At 43.1% G+C, this 15,093-nt stretch overlaps 1 protein-coding gene across 1 annotated transcript in view; it reads right to left on the minus strand.

The window, feature by feature from the left end:
- The window catches only part of scarb2c (scavenger receptor class B, member 2c), a 37,378-nt gene that overhangs the window by 4,782 nt on the left and 17,503 nt on the right, over window positions 1-15,093 (minus strand). The window contains exons 9-10 of the mRNA XM_029651906.2: window positions 13,470-13,543; window positions 3,369-3,420 (exon numbers count right to left, since the gene is read on the minus strand). Coding sequence (XP_029507766.2) covers window positions 3,369-3,420; window positions 13,470-13,543 — 126 coding nt within the window. The remainder of the gene's footprint in view (window positions 1-3,368; window positions 3,421-13,469; window positions 13,544-15,093) is intronic.

Genomic DNA, 15,093 nt, shown 5'->3' on the forward strand with positions numbered 1-15,093 from the left:
TTGGTGATTTCAATATTCACATGGAAAAGTCCACAGACCAACTCCAAAGGGATTTTGGAACAATCATTGACTCAGTGGGTTTTGTCCAATATGTCTCCGGACCAAGTCATTGCCACAGTCATACCCTGAATCTAGTTTTTACCCGTGGAATAAATATTGTGGATCTGTGTGTTTCTCATCATAATCCTAGACTATCAGACCACCATCTTATTACTTTTGCAATCACAACAAATAATCTGATCAGACCTAGGATCTAAATTTAACCTTGCGTAAATACCCTAGATGCAGTCGCACCCCTAAAAATAAAACAACATTTTCCACAAGAAATTAGCTCCCTGGTATATAGAAAATACACGAGCCATGAAGCAAGCTTCCAGAAAATTGGAAAGACAGTACCGTGTAATATCACTGAAGCTCGATCATCCTATTTTTCCAACCTAATTGAGGAGAATAAGAACTATCCTAAACTTATTTTTGATACTGTCGCAAAGTTAACTAAAAAGCTGCATTCCCCAAGAGAGGATGGCTCACTTCAGCAGTGAATTCATGAACTTCTTCGATGAAAATATAATTAGAAAGCAAATTACGGACTCCTCTTTGAATATGAATATTCCTCCAAAGCTCAGTTGTCCTGAGTCAGCACAACACTGCCAGGATTTAGGATTAATGGAGACACTCAAGTTTTATAATCCTGTATTTATTGACACATTGATGAAAATAGTCTTGGCCTCTAAACCTTCAAGCTGCCTACTGGAACCTATTCCAACTAAACTACTGAAAGAGCTGCTTCCTGTGCTTGGCCCTCCTATGTTGAACATAATAAACGTCTCTCTATCCACCGGATGTGTACCAAACTCACTAAAAGTGGCCGTAATAAAGCCTCTCTTGAAAAAGCCAAACCTTGACATATTTAACATTTTTCTTGACCCTGAAAATGTATAATAAAAAAAAAATAAAAAAAACAGAGATGCTTTAAGTCTTTATGGAACTCATCTCTTCAGTGGGTCCTATGATTGATTGTAGTCTGGCCCATTGTAGTCTGTGCGAAGGTGAATGGCAAGGCACTGGAGCGAAAAACCGCACCTTGCTGTCTCTGCCTGGCCGGTTCCCCTCTCTCCACTGGGATTCTCTGCCTCTGACCCGATTACGGGGGCTGAGTCACTGGCTTACTAGTGGTCGTCCATGCTGTCCCTAGGAGGGGGGGGGGGGGGGGGTTCACTTGAGTGGGTTGAGTCACTGACTTGATCTTCCTGTCCGGTTTTGTGCCCCCTCGGGCTCGTGCGGTGAAGTAGATCGTTGTGGGCTATACTCAGCCTTGTCTCAGGGTAGTAAGTTGGTGGTCTGTTGATATCCCTCTAGTGGTGTGGGGGCTGTGCATTGGCAAAGTGGGTGGGGTTATATCATGCCTGGTTGGCCCAGTCTGTTATATCTGGTGTAATTCTCCTGCCTTATCTGGCGTCCTGTGTGAATTTAAGTATGCTCCCTCTTAATTCTCTCTCTCCTTCCCCTCCTGGAGGATCTGAGCCCTAGGACCATGCCTCAGGACTACCTGGCCTGATGACTCCTTGCTGTCCCCAGTCCACCTGGTCGTGCTGCTGCTCCAGTTTCAACTGTTCTGCCTGTGGCTATGGAACCCTGACCTGTTCACCGGACGTGCTACCTGTCCCAGACCTGCTGTTTTCAACTCTCTAGAGACAGCAGGAGCGGTAGAGATACTCTATGATGGGCTATGAAAAGCCAACTGACATTTACTCCTGAGGACCCTCTACAACCACTGTGATTATTATTATCTGACCCTGCTGGTCATCTCTGAACATTTGAACATCTTGGCCATGTTCTGTTATAATCTCCACCCGGCACAGCCAGAAGAGGACTGGCCACCCCTCAGAGCCTGGTTCCTCTCCACCCGGCACAGCCAGAAGAGGACTGGCCACCCCTCATAGCCTGGTTCCTCTCTAGGTTTCTTCCTAGGTTCTGGCCTTTCTAGGGAGTTTTTTCTAGCCACCGTGCATCTACACCTGCATTGCTTGCTGTTTGGGGGTTTTAGACTGAGTTTCTGTACAGCACTTTGTGACATCAGCTGATGTCAGAAGGGCTTTATAAATACATTTGATTGATGACTGCTGAACAATTAATCAAATGGCCACTTGTCCTGCGGTTTTCCACTCTCACTCTCTGTAAAAATGCTCATCTCCTTTCCAAGACCCCAAATTTGTTTTGGTTTTCCTCGTGTTCTCAACGGACACCTTGTGGTGGTTGCTACCGGCCTAAAATCCAGACCCTACATTTGTTAAAACTTATTGTGTAGTGGAAGATAGAAACAACTGTATGTCTATTCATTGTTGGGGCCTTGGCCCCTTGTTCCAGTGAAGGGAAATCTTAACACTACAGCAGACAATGACATTCTAAATGATTCTGTGCTTCCAACTTTGTGGCAACAGTTTGGGGGAAGGCCCTTTCCTGTTTCAGCATGACAATGCACCAAGCGAGGTCCATGCAGAGATCGTTGTGGAAGAACTTGACTGGCCAAACAGAGCCCTGATCTCAACCCCATCGAACACCTTTGGGATAAATTGTAACGCCGACTAATCACCCACAAGTCCCTGCAGCAAAGTTCCAACATCTAGTGGAAAGCCTTCCCAGAAAAGTAGAGGCTGTTATAGCAGCAAAGGGGGTAACCAACTTCATATTACTGCCCATTATTTTGGAATGAGATGTTTGACGAACATACTTTTGGTAATCTAGCGTATCTACATAAGTTCAGCAACTGCACTCTTCTCATTTTACTACTGACCTATTCAAAGCTTCCCCCTAAAAAAACCCTCTGTTCAAATATGTTTCTTAGCACTGATGAGACGGCACGAATGGTGAACCTTCTTAGTTCCCTAAAGTGACAGAGTGTTTAAGGCCTACATAAGATGGTCATAACAAATGTTATGAAGCCTGATGCAGGAGTGGTCTGCTATTCAGTTACCTTTGCTCCAGATAACTGGTGTAAGACTTAAGGACATTCCTGGCTGAGCAAGTATCATGTTTTCTCATCTAAAATGTTCAGCATTGTTGTGAGCCATGTGTCATTCTATTTATGTTTTTGGATCAGGATTTTAAAAACTTTGACCGAGTGGGGAACAATCGCTTATTCAGATAATTAGTTAAATCACATGCCAAACTAAAAAGAACATCAATACATTATACGAACGTGGACACCGCAAAACATACTCGAAAACAACAGCACAAGGGGAACTGAACTAAATGAAGCTATATGTTGGGCCATCAGAGGTGTTGTCAATCTGCCAGTAGGCACAATGTATGAAGATGTATGTAAATAGTAGATACATTGCGTGAAATAATGACCACGCCCAGCTTACCTCATTGAGATAGAGTACAGGAAACACCAGAGTCCTGATATCACCTGATTGGCTGCAAAGAGAATGGAGGACAAAATGTTAGAACAACTTTAGAATCTAAAGCCATTGTTTGATCATGGTGAGACAAAAGGGACGTGACTTACAGACATTCCGACGTCAAATCCCAAACCTGCACCGTTGGAACTAGGAACACAAGCATTTCGCTACACCCACAATAACATCTGCTAAATATGTGTAAGGGATCAATAACATCTGCTAAGTATGTGTAAGGGATCAATAACATCTGCTAAATATGTGTAAGGGATCAATAACATCTGCTAAGTATGTGTAAGGGATCAATAACATCTGCTAAATATGTGTAAGGGATCAATAACATCTGCTAAATATGTGTAAGGGATCAATAACATCTGCTAAGTATGTGTAAGGGATCAATAACATCTGCTAAGTATGTGTAAGGGATCAATAACATCTGCTAAGTATGTGTAAGGGATCAATAACATCTGCTAAGTATGTGTAAGGGATCAATAACATCTGCTAAGTATGTGTAAGGGATCAATAACATCTGCTAAATATGTGTAAGGGATCAATAACATCTGCTAAGTATGTGTAAGGGATCAATAACATCTGCTAAGTATGTGTAAGGGATCAATAACATCTGCTAAGTATGTGTAAGTGATCAATAACATCTGCTAAGTATGTGTAAGGGATCAATAACATCTGCTAAGTATGTGTAAGGGATCAATAACATCTGCTAAGTATGTGTAAGGGATCAATAACATTGGATTTGATTTGAAACGGACCTTAACCCCAACCCCAACCTGAACTTTAACCCCTAACATTGACCTAATTTTAAGCAAATGAGGAAATTCAACTGTAGTTTTCCAGGCAGTCACATCCCCTTAGTTTGTCCCTGTATGATCATTGCATGAAATCACTTTAAGAATGGACGTATATTCCGCACTATGCAAATCTATTTTCAGAATGCATTTACTCGGTTGTAATGTTAGAACCTGCTTGTTACTAGGTTTGGGCGTTATACCGTGGTATTTGGGAAAAGCCACAGGATGGTTTTTCAATACCCTCAGAACTTTTTGAAGATTTTCAAAACAATTTGAATATTTGTAGTGACTTAAACCTGCAGTCAACTTGTGTAATACCTTTAGGAGAAAAAGCAGATTGCGTTCCTCATTTCACCCGTCACATTATGAAGCTTACCATAGTCCCCCCCAGTAAAGTTGAGCCAGTCACGTTATGAAGCTTACCATAGTTCCCCCCCCCCAGTAAAGTTGAGCCAGTCACGTTATGAAGCTTACCATAGTCCCCCCCAGTAAAGTTGAGCCAGTCACATTATGAAGCTTACCATAGTTCCCCCCAGTAAAGTTGAGCCAGTCACATTATGAAGCTTACCATAGCTCCCCCCAGTAAAGTTGAGCCAGTCATATTATGAAGCTTACCATAGTTACCCCCCCAGTAAAGTTGAGCCAGTGACATTATGAAGCTTACCATAGTTCCCCCAGTAAAGTTGAGCCAGTCACATTATGAAGCTTACCATAGTTCCCCCCCAGTAAAGTTGAGCCAGTCACATTATGAAGCTTACCATAGTCCCCCCCCCAGTAAAGTTGAGCCAGTCACATTATGAAGCTTACCATAGTCCCCCCAGTAAAGTTGAGCCAGTCACATTATGAAGCTTACTATAGTTCCCCCCCAGTAAAGTTGAGCCAGTCACATTATGAAGCTTACCATAGTCCCCCCCAGTAAAGTTGAGCCAGTCACATTATGAAGCTTACCATAGTTCCCCCCCAGTAAAGTTGAGCCAGTCACATTATGAAGCTTACCATAGTCCCCCCCAGTAAAGTTGAGCCAGTCACATTATGAAGCTTACCATAGCCCCCCCAGTAAAGTTGAGCCAGTCACATTATGAAGCTTACCATAGTTCCCCCCCAGTAAAGTTGAGCCAGTCACGTTATGAAGCTTACCATAGTCCCCCCCCAGTAAAGTTGAGCCAGTCACATTATGAAGCTTACCATAGTCCCCCCCAGTAAAGTTGAGCCAGTCACATTATGAAGCTTACCATAGTCCCCCAGTAAAAGTTGAGCCAGTCACATTATGAAGCTTACCATAGTCCCCCCCAGTAAAGTTGAGCCAGTCACATTATGAAGCTTACCATAGTTCCCCCCAGTAAAGTTGAGCCAGTCACATTATGAAGCTACCATAGTTCCCCCCCCCCCATAGTCACATTATTACCCCCCCAGTAAAGTTGAGCCAGTCACATTATGAAGCTTACCATAGTTCCCCCAGTAAAGTTGAGCCAGTCACATTATGAAGCTTACCATAGTTCCCCCCCAGTAAAGTTGAGCCAGTCACATTATGAAGTTCCCCCAGTAAAGTTGAGCCAGTCACATTATGAAGCTTACCATAGTTTCCCCCAGTAAAGTTGAGCCAGTCACATTATGAAGCTTACCATAGTTCCCCCCCAGTAAAGTTGAGCCAGTCACATTATGAAGCTTACCATAGTCCCCCCCCCCCCAGTAAAGTTGAGCCAGTCACATTATGAAGCTTACCATAGTCCCCCCCAGTAAAGTTGAGCCAGTCACATTATGAAGCTTACCATACCAGTAAAGTTGAGCCAGTCACATTATGAAGCTTCCCCCCAGTAAAGTTGAGCCAGTCACATTATGAAGCTTACCATAGTTCCCCCCCCAGTAAAGTTGAGCCAGTCACATTATGAATACCATAGTTCCCCCCAGTAAAGTTGAGCCAGTCACATTATGAAGCTTACCATAGTTCCCCCCCCCAGTAAAGTTGAGCCAGTCACATTATGAAGCTTACCATAGTTCCCCCCCAGTAAAGTTGAGCCAGTCACATTATGAAGCTTACCATAGTTCCCCCCCAGTAAAGTTGAGCCAGTCACATTATGAAGCTTACCATAGTTCCCCCAGTAAAGTTGAGCCAGTCACATTATGAAGCTTACCATAGTTCCCCCCCCCAGTAAATAGTTTGAGCCAGTCACATCCCCCCCAGTAAAGTTGAGCCAGCTTACCATAGTTCCCCCCCCAGTAAAGTTGAGCCAGTCACATTATGAAGCTTACCATAGTTCCCCCCAGTAAAGTTGAGCCAGTCACATTATGAAGCTTACCATAGTTCCCCCCAGTAAAGTTGAGCCAGTCACATTATGAAGCTTACCATAGTTCCCCCCCAGTAAAGTTGAGCCAGTCACATTATGAAGCTTACCATAGTTCCCCCAGTAAAGTTGAGCCAGTCACATTATGAAGCTTACCATAGTTCCCCCAGTAAAGTTGAGCCAGTCACATTATGAAGCTTACCATACCATAGTTCTTACCCCCCAGTAAAGTTGAGCCAGTCACATTATGAAGCTTACCATAGTTCCCCCAGTAAAGTTGAGCCAGTCACATTATGAAGCTTACCATAGTTCCCCCCCCCAGTAAAGTTGAGCCAGTCACATTATGAAGCTTACCATAGTTCCCCCCCCAGTAAAGTTGAGCCAGTCACATTATGAAGCTTACCATAGTTCCCCCCCCAGCTTACCATAAGTTGAGCCAGTCACATTATGAAGCTTACCATAGTTCCCCCAGTAAAAGTTGAGCCAGTCACATTATGAAGCTTACCATAGTTCCCCCCAGTAAAAGTTGAGCCAGTCACATTATGAAGCTTACCATAGTTCCCCCCCAGTAAAGTTGAGCCAGTCACATTATGAAGCTTACCATAGTTCCCCCAGTAAAGTTGAGCCAGTCACATTATGAAGCTTACCATAGTTCCCCCAGTAAAGTTGAGCCAGTCACATTATGAAGCTTACCATAGTTCCCCCAGTAAAGTTGAGCCAGTCACATTATGAAGCTTACCATAGTCCCCCCCAGTAAAGTTGAGCCAGTCACATTATGAAGCTTACCATAGTTCCCCCAGTAAAGTTGAGCCAGTCACATTATGAAGCTTACCATAGTTCCCCCAGTAAAGTTGAGCCAGTCACATTATGAAGCTTACCATAGTTCCCCCCCCAGTAAAAGTTGAGCCAGTCACATTATGAAGCTTACCATAGTTCCCCCAGTAAAGTTGAGCCAGTCACATTATGAAGCTTACCATAGTTCCCCCAGTAAAGTTGAGCCAGTCACATTATGAAGCTTACCATAGTTCCCCCCCAGTAAAGTTGAGCCAGTCACATTATGAAGCTTACCATAGTTCCCCCAGTAAAGTTGAGCCAGTCACATTATGAAGCTTACCATAGTTCCCCCAGTAAAGTTGAGCCAGTCACATTATGAAGCTTACCATAGTCCCCCCAGTAAAGTTGAGCCAGTCACATTATGAAGCTTACCATAGTTCCCCCCCAGTAAAGTTGAGCCAGTCACATTATGAAGCTTACCATAGTCCCCCAGTAAAGTTGAGCCAGTCACATTATGAAGCTTACCATAGTCCCCCCCAGTAAAGTTGAGCCAGTCACATTATGAAGCTTACCATAGCCCCCCAGTAAAGTTGAGCCAGTCACATTATGAAGCTTACCATAGTTCCCCCAGTAAAGTTGAGCCAGTCACATTATGAAGCTTACCATAGTTCCCCCCCAGTAAAGTTGAGCCAGTCACATTATGAAGCTTACCATAGTTCCCCCAGTAAAGTTGAGCCAGTCACATTATGAAGCTTACCATAGTTCCCCCAGTAAAGTTGAGCCAGTCACATTATGAAGCTTACCATAGTTCCCCCCAGTAAAGTTGAGCCAGTCACATTATGAAGCTTACCATAGTTCCCCCCCAGTAAAGTTGAGCCAGTCACATTATGAAGCTTACCATAGTTCCCCCCAGTAAAGTTGAGCCAGTCACATTATGAAGCTTACCATAGTCCCCCCCAGTAAAGTTGAGCCAGTCACATTATGAAGCTTACCATAGTCCCCCCCAGTAAAGTTGAGCCAGTCACATTATGAAGCTTACCATAGTTCCCCCCCAGTAAAGTTGAGCCAGTCACATTATGAAGCTTACCATAGTTCCCCCAGTAAAGTTGAGCCAGTCACATTATGAAGCTTACCATAGTTCCCCCAGTAAAGTTGAGCCAGTCACATTATGAAGCTTACCATAGTCCCCCCAGTAAAGTTGAGCCAGTCACATTATGAAGCTTACCAGTCCCCCCCCAGTAAAGTTGAGCCAGTCACATTATGAAGCTTACCCCCCAGTAAAGTTGAGCCAGTCACATTATGAAGCTTACCATAGTTCCCCCCCAGTAAAGTTGAGCCAGTCACATTATGAAGCTTACCATAGTCCCCCCCAGTAAAGTTGAGCCAGTCACATTATGAAGCTTACCATAGTTCCCCCCAGTAAAGTTGAGCCAGTCACATTATGAAGCTTACCATAGTCCCCCCAGTAAAGTTGAGCCAGTCACATTATGAAGCTTACCATAGTCCCCCAGTAAAGTTGAGCCAGTCACATTATGAAGCTTACCATAGTCCCCCCAGTAAAGTTGAGCCAGTCACATTATGAAGCTTACCATAGTCCCCCAGTAAAGTTGAGCCAGTCACATTATGAAGTTACCAGTAAAGTTGAGCCAGTCACATTATGAAGCTTACCATAGTCCCCCCCAGTAAAGTTGAGCCAGTCACATTATGAAGCTTACCATAGTCCCCCCCAGTAAAGTTGAGCCAGTCACATTATGAAGCTTACCATAGTCCCCCCCAGTAAAGTTGAGCCAGTCACATTATGAAGCTTACCATAGTTCCCCCCAGTAAAAGTTGAGCCAGTCACATTATGAAGCTTACCATAGTTTCCCCCAGTAAAGTTGAGCCAGTCACATTATGAAGCTTACCATAGTTGAGCCAGTCCCCCAGTAAAGTTGAGCATTATGAAACTACCATAGTTCCCCCCCAGTAAAGTTGAGCCAGTCACATTATGAAGCTTACCATAGTTCCCCAGTAAAGTTCACATTATGAAGCTTACCATAGTTCCCCCAGTAAAGTTGAGCCAGTCACATTATGAAGCTTACCATAGTTCCCCCAGTAAAGTTGAGCCAGTCACATTATGAAGCTTACCATAGTTCCCCCCAGTAAAGTTGAGCCAGTCACATTATGAAGCTTACCATAGTTCCCCCCCAGTAAAGTTGAGCCAGTCACATTATGAAGCTTACCATAGTTCCCCCCCAGTAAAGTTGAGCCAGTCACATTATGAAGCTTACCATAGTTCCCCCAGTAAAGTTGAGCCAGTCACATTATGAAGCTTACCATAGTTCCCCCCAGTAAAGTTGAGCCAGTCACATTATGAAGCTTACCATAGTTCCCCCCCAGTAAAGTTGAGCCAGTCACATTATGAAGCTTACCATAGTTCCCCCCCAGTAAAGTTGAGCCAGTCACATTATGAAGCTTACCATAGTTCCCCCCCCAGTTCCCCCAAAGTTGAGCCAGTCACATTATGAAGCTTACCATAGTTCCCCCCAGTAAAGTTGAGCCAGTCACATTATGAAGCTTACCATAGTTCCCCCCCCAGTAAAGTTGAGCCAGTCACATTATGAAGCTTACCATAGTCCCCCCAGTAAAGTTGAGCCAGTCACATTATGAAGCTTACCATAGTTCCCCCCCAGTAAAGTTGAGCCAGTCACGTGTTAGTTAGTAAATAGTACAACAGTAGAAAGAGGGAGCTGGTGAATCCATAGAGTTCTATATCTATCGGAGAGTCTCTGTGGTGCAGCACACGAGGTGATGAAACTACACATATGCAACTTACTACTAAATGTTGGGCCGTGGACATTTACAAGTGAAAGAGAACAAGGTAAATTGTGCAAATGAACAAAGTTGTGATGCATGATTTTCTGAAGGAAGAGCAGCATGTGTACGCGGAGAAGAAGAGAGAAGAAGAAAACACCTAGTAGCGCTATTATTAGTTTGTGCTAATTGTGGTAATAGAGGCCCAGTGGGCTTTTCTTATGATTTTAGCACCCCCTTGTGTATTATGCCGGTAATATCGTAGGGTTAGGGTTAAAAGATTATTATTATTTTTATTTTTTTTAATGTAATTGAACCCAGGTCTGATGGACCATCAGAGCTAACAAGGATCCACACGATGATACAACCAGTACGTGCATATCAAATCCTCATCACAATCAATGATGTGAGGAAAGAGCACCTGTACGGGTGTACAGGGCAGAGTCAGAGTGCACTTCAGACTTACATACTTTTGTTCACACCCTGGTGACCATGTCAGATGTTGATGAGTTTTGACTGACCGAAGGTCACCAATGGAGTAATGATAACAGCGTAATTAACAATTCTTCAGGAAGTGTTGGCACAGTCCGTCTCTACTAAAGGCTATACGTTGTAGTCTGATGACTGTCGGCATTGTTATTGTGGTTGGAGAAAATCACTTTAATTGATTGGTAATTTAGTTTTTTTATTTAAAAAAAAACAGGTCAGACTGGTCGGAAGAGACTACCTACAGGAAGCTTGTGTGAGCATCCTGCCGGGAGGCCTAGCGATTAGAGTGTTGAGCCAGTAAACTGAAAGGTGGCGAATTCAAAACCCCAGAGCCGACAAGATGAGAAATCTGTCAAGTAAGGAACTGCTCAACGGTCGCCGTTGATAATGACTGACCCTGGCCGTGACCCCACTCTCCGAGGGTGTTTCACGGGGACTTGGTGTATATATATATATATATATATATATAACACATTTCCAATTCACACATGTATATAAATATGGTACGTGTGAAATATTTTAGGCTACATCTAAAAGGCTTGAAAAAAAAGTACCACTCAGCCAGGGTCTGCATTCTGACCCCATACCTTGTTAAATGTTGGGTATGCTTTCTGGTATGCATACATGACTTATCTATAGAGTCAATAGGTGGGTGGGGTTGTTAGCTCACACTCAGTGAAAACGCCAAATGACTAAGGAGGCAATTTGGTTTACTCACATCCCCTTAGTGCAATGTCAACCACAGACCTCCCAGTAATGCTCAAGGTTCAATTCAAGTAAGTACAGGATAAACATGGTATACATCGTCCAATGGAATGCTTACTTGCAGGTTCCTTTGAGGTCTTTCTGGGGTCAAATTGGGGTCATTTTGTTCCTCTACTAATATGGCATTTATAATATCCTACATGTTGTTTCTTGTACATTGGGGGGGCTGGAGTCATTAGTTTCCAACACTGTTCTGTAATCTGGGATATATTTAGTGGGATATATTTACTTCCTCCCCCTCTCCTCTGTCAAAAGTCCATCTGTTGCAGTAACTGCACTTGGCAAGGACACACACCACACTGCTCGCACACATACACACAATGCTTGTTCACACACAGGATCTGCTGTAACTAGCTAACTAGTGTGTTTAAACAGTGTAACTGATCACTAAATTGGGCCACAGCAGATGAGGACGTCTGACATACAAGTTTCACTTCTCTCTCCACAAAGATTTATAAAAAATAAACAAACATTTTATTTTTTTTAAAGCTGAGAAATAGATTAGGAAAACTTTATATTTAAAGAGAATCTCTGCTACTTTTGTATACTTTTCAGCCAGTAGTTCTGAAAGTAGCAAAAAGCGGTCCCCCTCTGTTGGGCCTGCCCTGTAACCTCATTGGATAACGCTGGCCAGGCCTTTTGCTGTCACTCAAATTAGAGGGACTGAAGTTCATTGGCTAGAACTCAAGATTACTAGGGGGCTGTAGAGAAAATGGTACGACACATCTTCAAGAAAACAGGCTCTTTCAAAATAGGGATTTTGTGGCTAATCGAGGCATGCCAGTAATTCTGCTCATAGATTACGCACGTGCGAAATACACAGACACATATGGCCAAACGCAGGAGGTTTAATTTAAAAAAAGAATATATATATATATATATATATTATAACAATAAAACTTAGTTGCGAAAGTAGCGGACCATGTCATTAAAGTGTTTATCATATCTTACAGGCGATTATATCTGAGAAACAGGAGGGATCACAGAACACTGAGAAAGGAGATAGCAGGCTTCTAGGGGGTGTTCCGTCCTCACTGTGAACCCCATTGAATACATTTTTAAAAAGTTAAAGAAAATATTTAAAAAACTCTAGTCCTATAGCCTATGCCTACACTGCATTGAGGGCCTATGCCCTTTTGAGTAAATCTGAGCTCAGCTATTCTGTTAAAACAACTACATCCGGATTCCCCAACTAGCGACCCGCGGGTGATTTTATTTAACAAAATCTATATCTTAAAAAAATATATATATATTTGTTGGATATAAAAGCAGCTCCAAATGATTTTACATTTTGGAAATCTGTTCCAAAGTAATCCCACACATGAGAGACAGAGAGAGATATACTGTGTGTGATCGTATACAAAAAGGTAAGCAAGGTTTGACATTGTGTTTTAGTCAAATATATCCGTTTGGGCTTCTTGCGGTAAATTTGCTGTTTACAAATGATTTGTAATTATGTTCAGACCCCCCCCCCCCCAAGAAAAATAGTTCCGCTGCTGAATCTAGTAGATCCCTGAACGAGAGTCTATGCTCACGTTGAAATCAAAATTAAAATCTTAACTGGTGCATTTCAAACTATTATACATTCATACAAATCTGTTTTTGCTTTGTCATCATGGGGTATTGTGATGTCATCATGGGGTATTGTGTGTAGATTGATTAGGGGGGGGGGGGGGACTATTTAATCAATTTTAGAATAAGGCTGCAACGTAACAAAATGTGGGAAAAGAATCAAGGGGTCTGAATACTTTACAAATGTATTGTGTATGTTCACCTGCCTGGGAAATTAGCTGTTGGCTAAATATGGTACAAAGATATTTTACCAAGTGTACCGAGTGTACTGAGACTTATGATTTTGGTGTACATTGTACCTGTTCAAATTAAAGTGTGTTTTATTTTTATTTTTTTATTTTACCTTTATTTAACTAGGCAAGTCAGTTAAGAACAAATTCTTATTTTCAATGACGGCCTAGGAACAGTGGGTTAACTGCCTGTTCAGGGGCAGAACGACAGATTTGTACCTTGTCAACTCGGGGATTTGAACTTGAAACCTTCCGGTTACTAGTCCAACGCTCTAACCACTAGGCTACCCTGCCGTGAGTAAAATGTGAAGATATAACCGTTAGGGAATGGTTTGGTTTGAGATAGTCTTTGCTTACCTAAACACAGGAATCTTCTCCACGAACACATTCACTTGAAGTCTCTTAGCAGCCTGAAGTACGATGCCTGTAAGCTGTGGAAACAAATCAGGGTTATGAATTAATACTACTTCTCAGGTTGCCTATTCTATTAGACCACTGAACGCGAACGGTCAGTATCTGAATAATGTGTGTGAGACGCTCGATAATGTATGTGATGTCAACAGAGGTATATTTTCTGGGTGACCTAAATATTGACTGGTTTTCATCACGCTGTCCAATCAAGAAGCTTCAAACTGTAACCAGTTCAGTTTGAAATCCCCTGGTTCAGGTTGTCAGTCAACCTACCAGGGGATTTACAAACAGCACATGAATGAAATCATCCACATGTATTGATCACATCTTTACTAACGCTGCAGAAATGTCCTCTAAAGCAGTATCCACACCCATCGGATCTAGTGGTCATAACATGGTAGCAATATGTATGAAATCCAAAGTTCCAAAGGTTGGGCCTAATATAGTGTAAGAGATCATTCCAGAGGTTCTGTAGTGATTCATGTGAGGAGCAATCATATGGCACATTCTTCTTCCAGTTATTGATAAGCATGCACCTGTTAAGAAACTGTCTGTTAGAACTGCTAAATCCCTGTGGATTTATGACGAGGGACGAGGAAAAAGGAATGACAAATATGTCTGGATGCACAGACTCCTGGCAAACATACTGTAAATTGAGAACTTGTGTGAATAAACCAAAGAAGAAACGGTAAAATTACATTCAAGACGATTCCGTGCTTCCAACTTTGTGGCAATAGACCCTTTCCTGATTTAGCATGGCATTGCCCCAGTGCACAAAGCGAGGTCCATGCAGAAATGGTTTGTCCAGATCGGTGTGGAAGAACTTGACTGGCCTGCACAGAGTCCTGACCTCAACCCCATCAAACACCTTTGGGATTAATTGGAACACCGACTGCAAGCCAGGCCTAATCGCCCAACATCAGTGCCCGACCTCACTTTATGCTCGTGTCTGAATGGAAGCAAGTCCTTGCAGCAATGTTCCAACATCTAGTGGAAAGCCTTCCCAGAAGAGTGGAGGCTGTTATAGCAGCAAAGGGGGGACCAACTCCATATTAATGCCCATGATTTTGGAATGAGATGTTCAACGAGCTGGTGTCCAAATACTTTTGGTCATGTAGTGTATTTCAAAACTATAAGCATTATATTTGCGAGAAAAATAAAATCACTCACTAAACCCCATCTAAATCTGGTAATGAATAATGTGGCAGTTAAGAGACTAAACTTGGTAAACCTAGATTGGAAACTGACATGGTCAAAACATGACGCAACGGCTGCTAAGAAGGGGATAGGTCCGACCTGCTAAGATGGGGATAGGCCCGACCTGCTAAGATGGGGATAGGCCCGACCTGCTAAGATGGGGATAGGTCCGACCTGCTAAGATGGGGATAGGTCCGACCTGCTAAGATGGGGATAGGTCCGACCTGCTAAGATGGGGATAGGTCCGACCTGCTAAGATGGGGATAGGCCCGACCTGCTAAGATGGGGATAGGTCCGACCTGCTAAGATGGGGATAGGCCCGACCTGCTAAGATGGGGATAGGCCCGACCTGCTAAGATGGGGATAGGCCCGA

The sequence above is a fragment of the Oncorhynchus nerka genome, linkage group LG22 (genome assembly GCF_034236695.1).
Source record: "Oncorhynchus nerka isolate Pitt River linkage group LG22, Oner_Uvic_2.0, whole genome shotgun sequence".
Classification (NCBI taxonomy): domain Eukaryota; kingdom Metazoa; phylum Chordata; class Actinopteri; order Salmoniformes; family Salmonidae; genus Oncorhynchus; species Oncorhynchus nerka.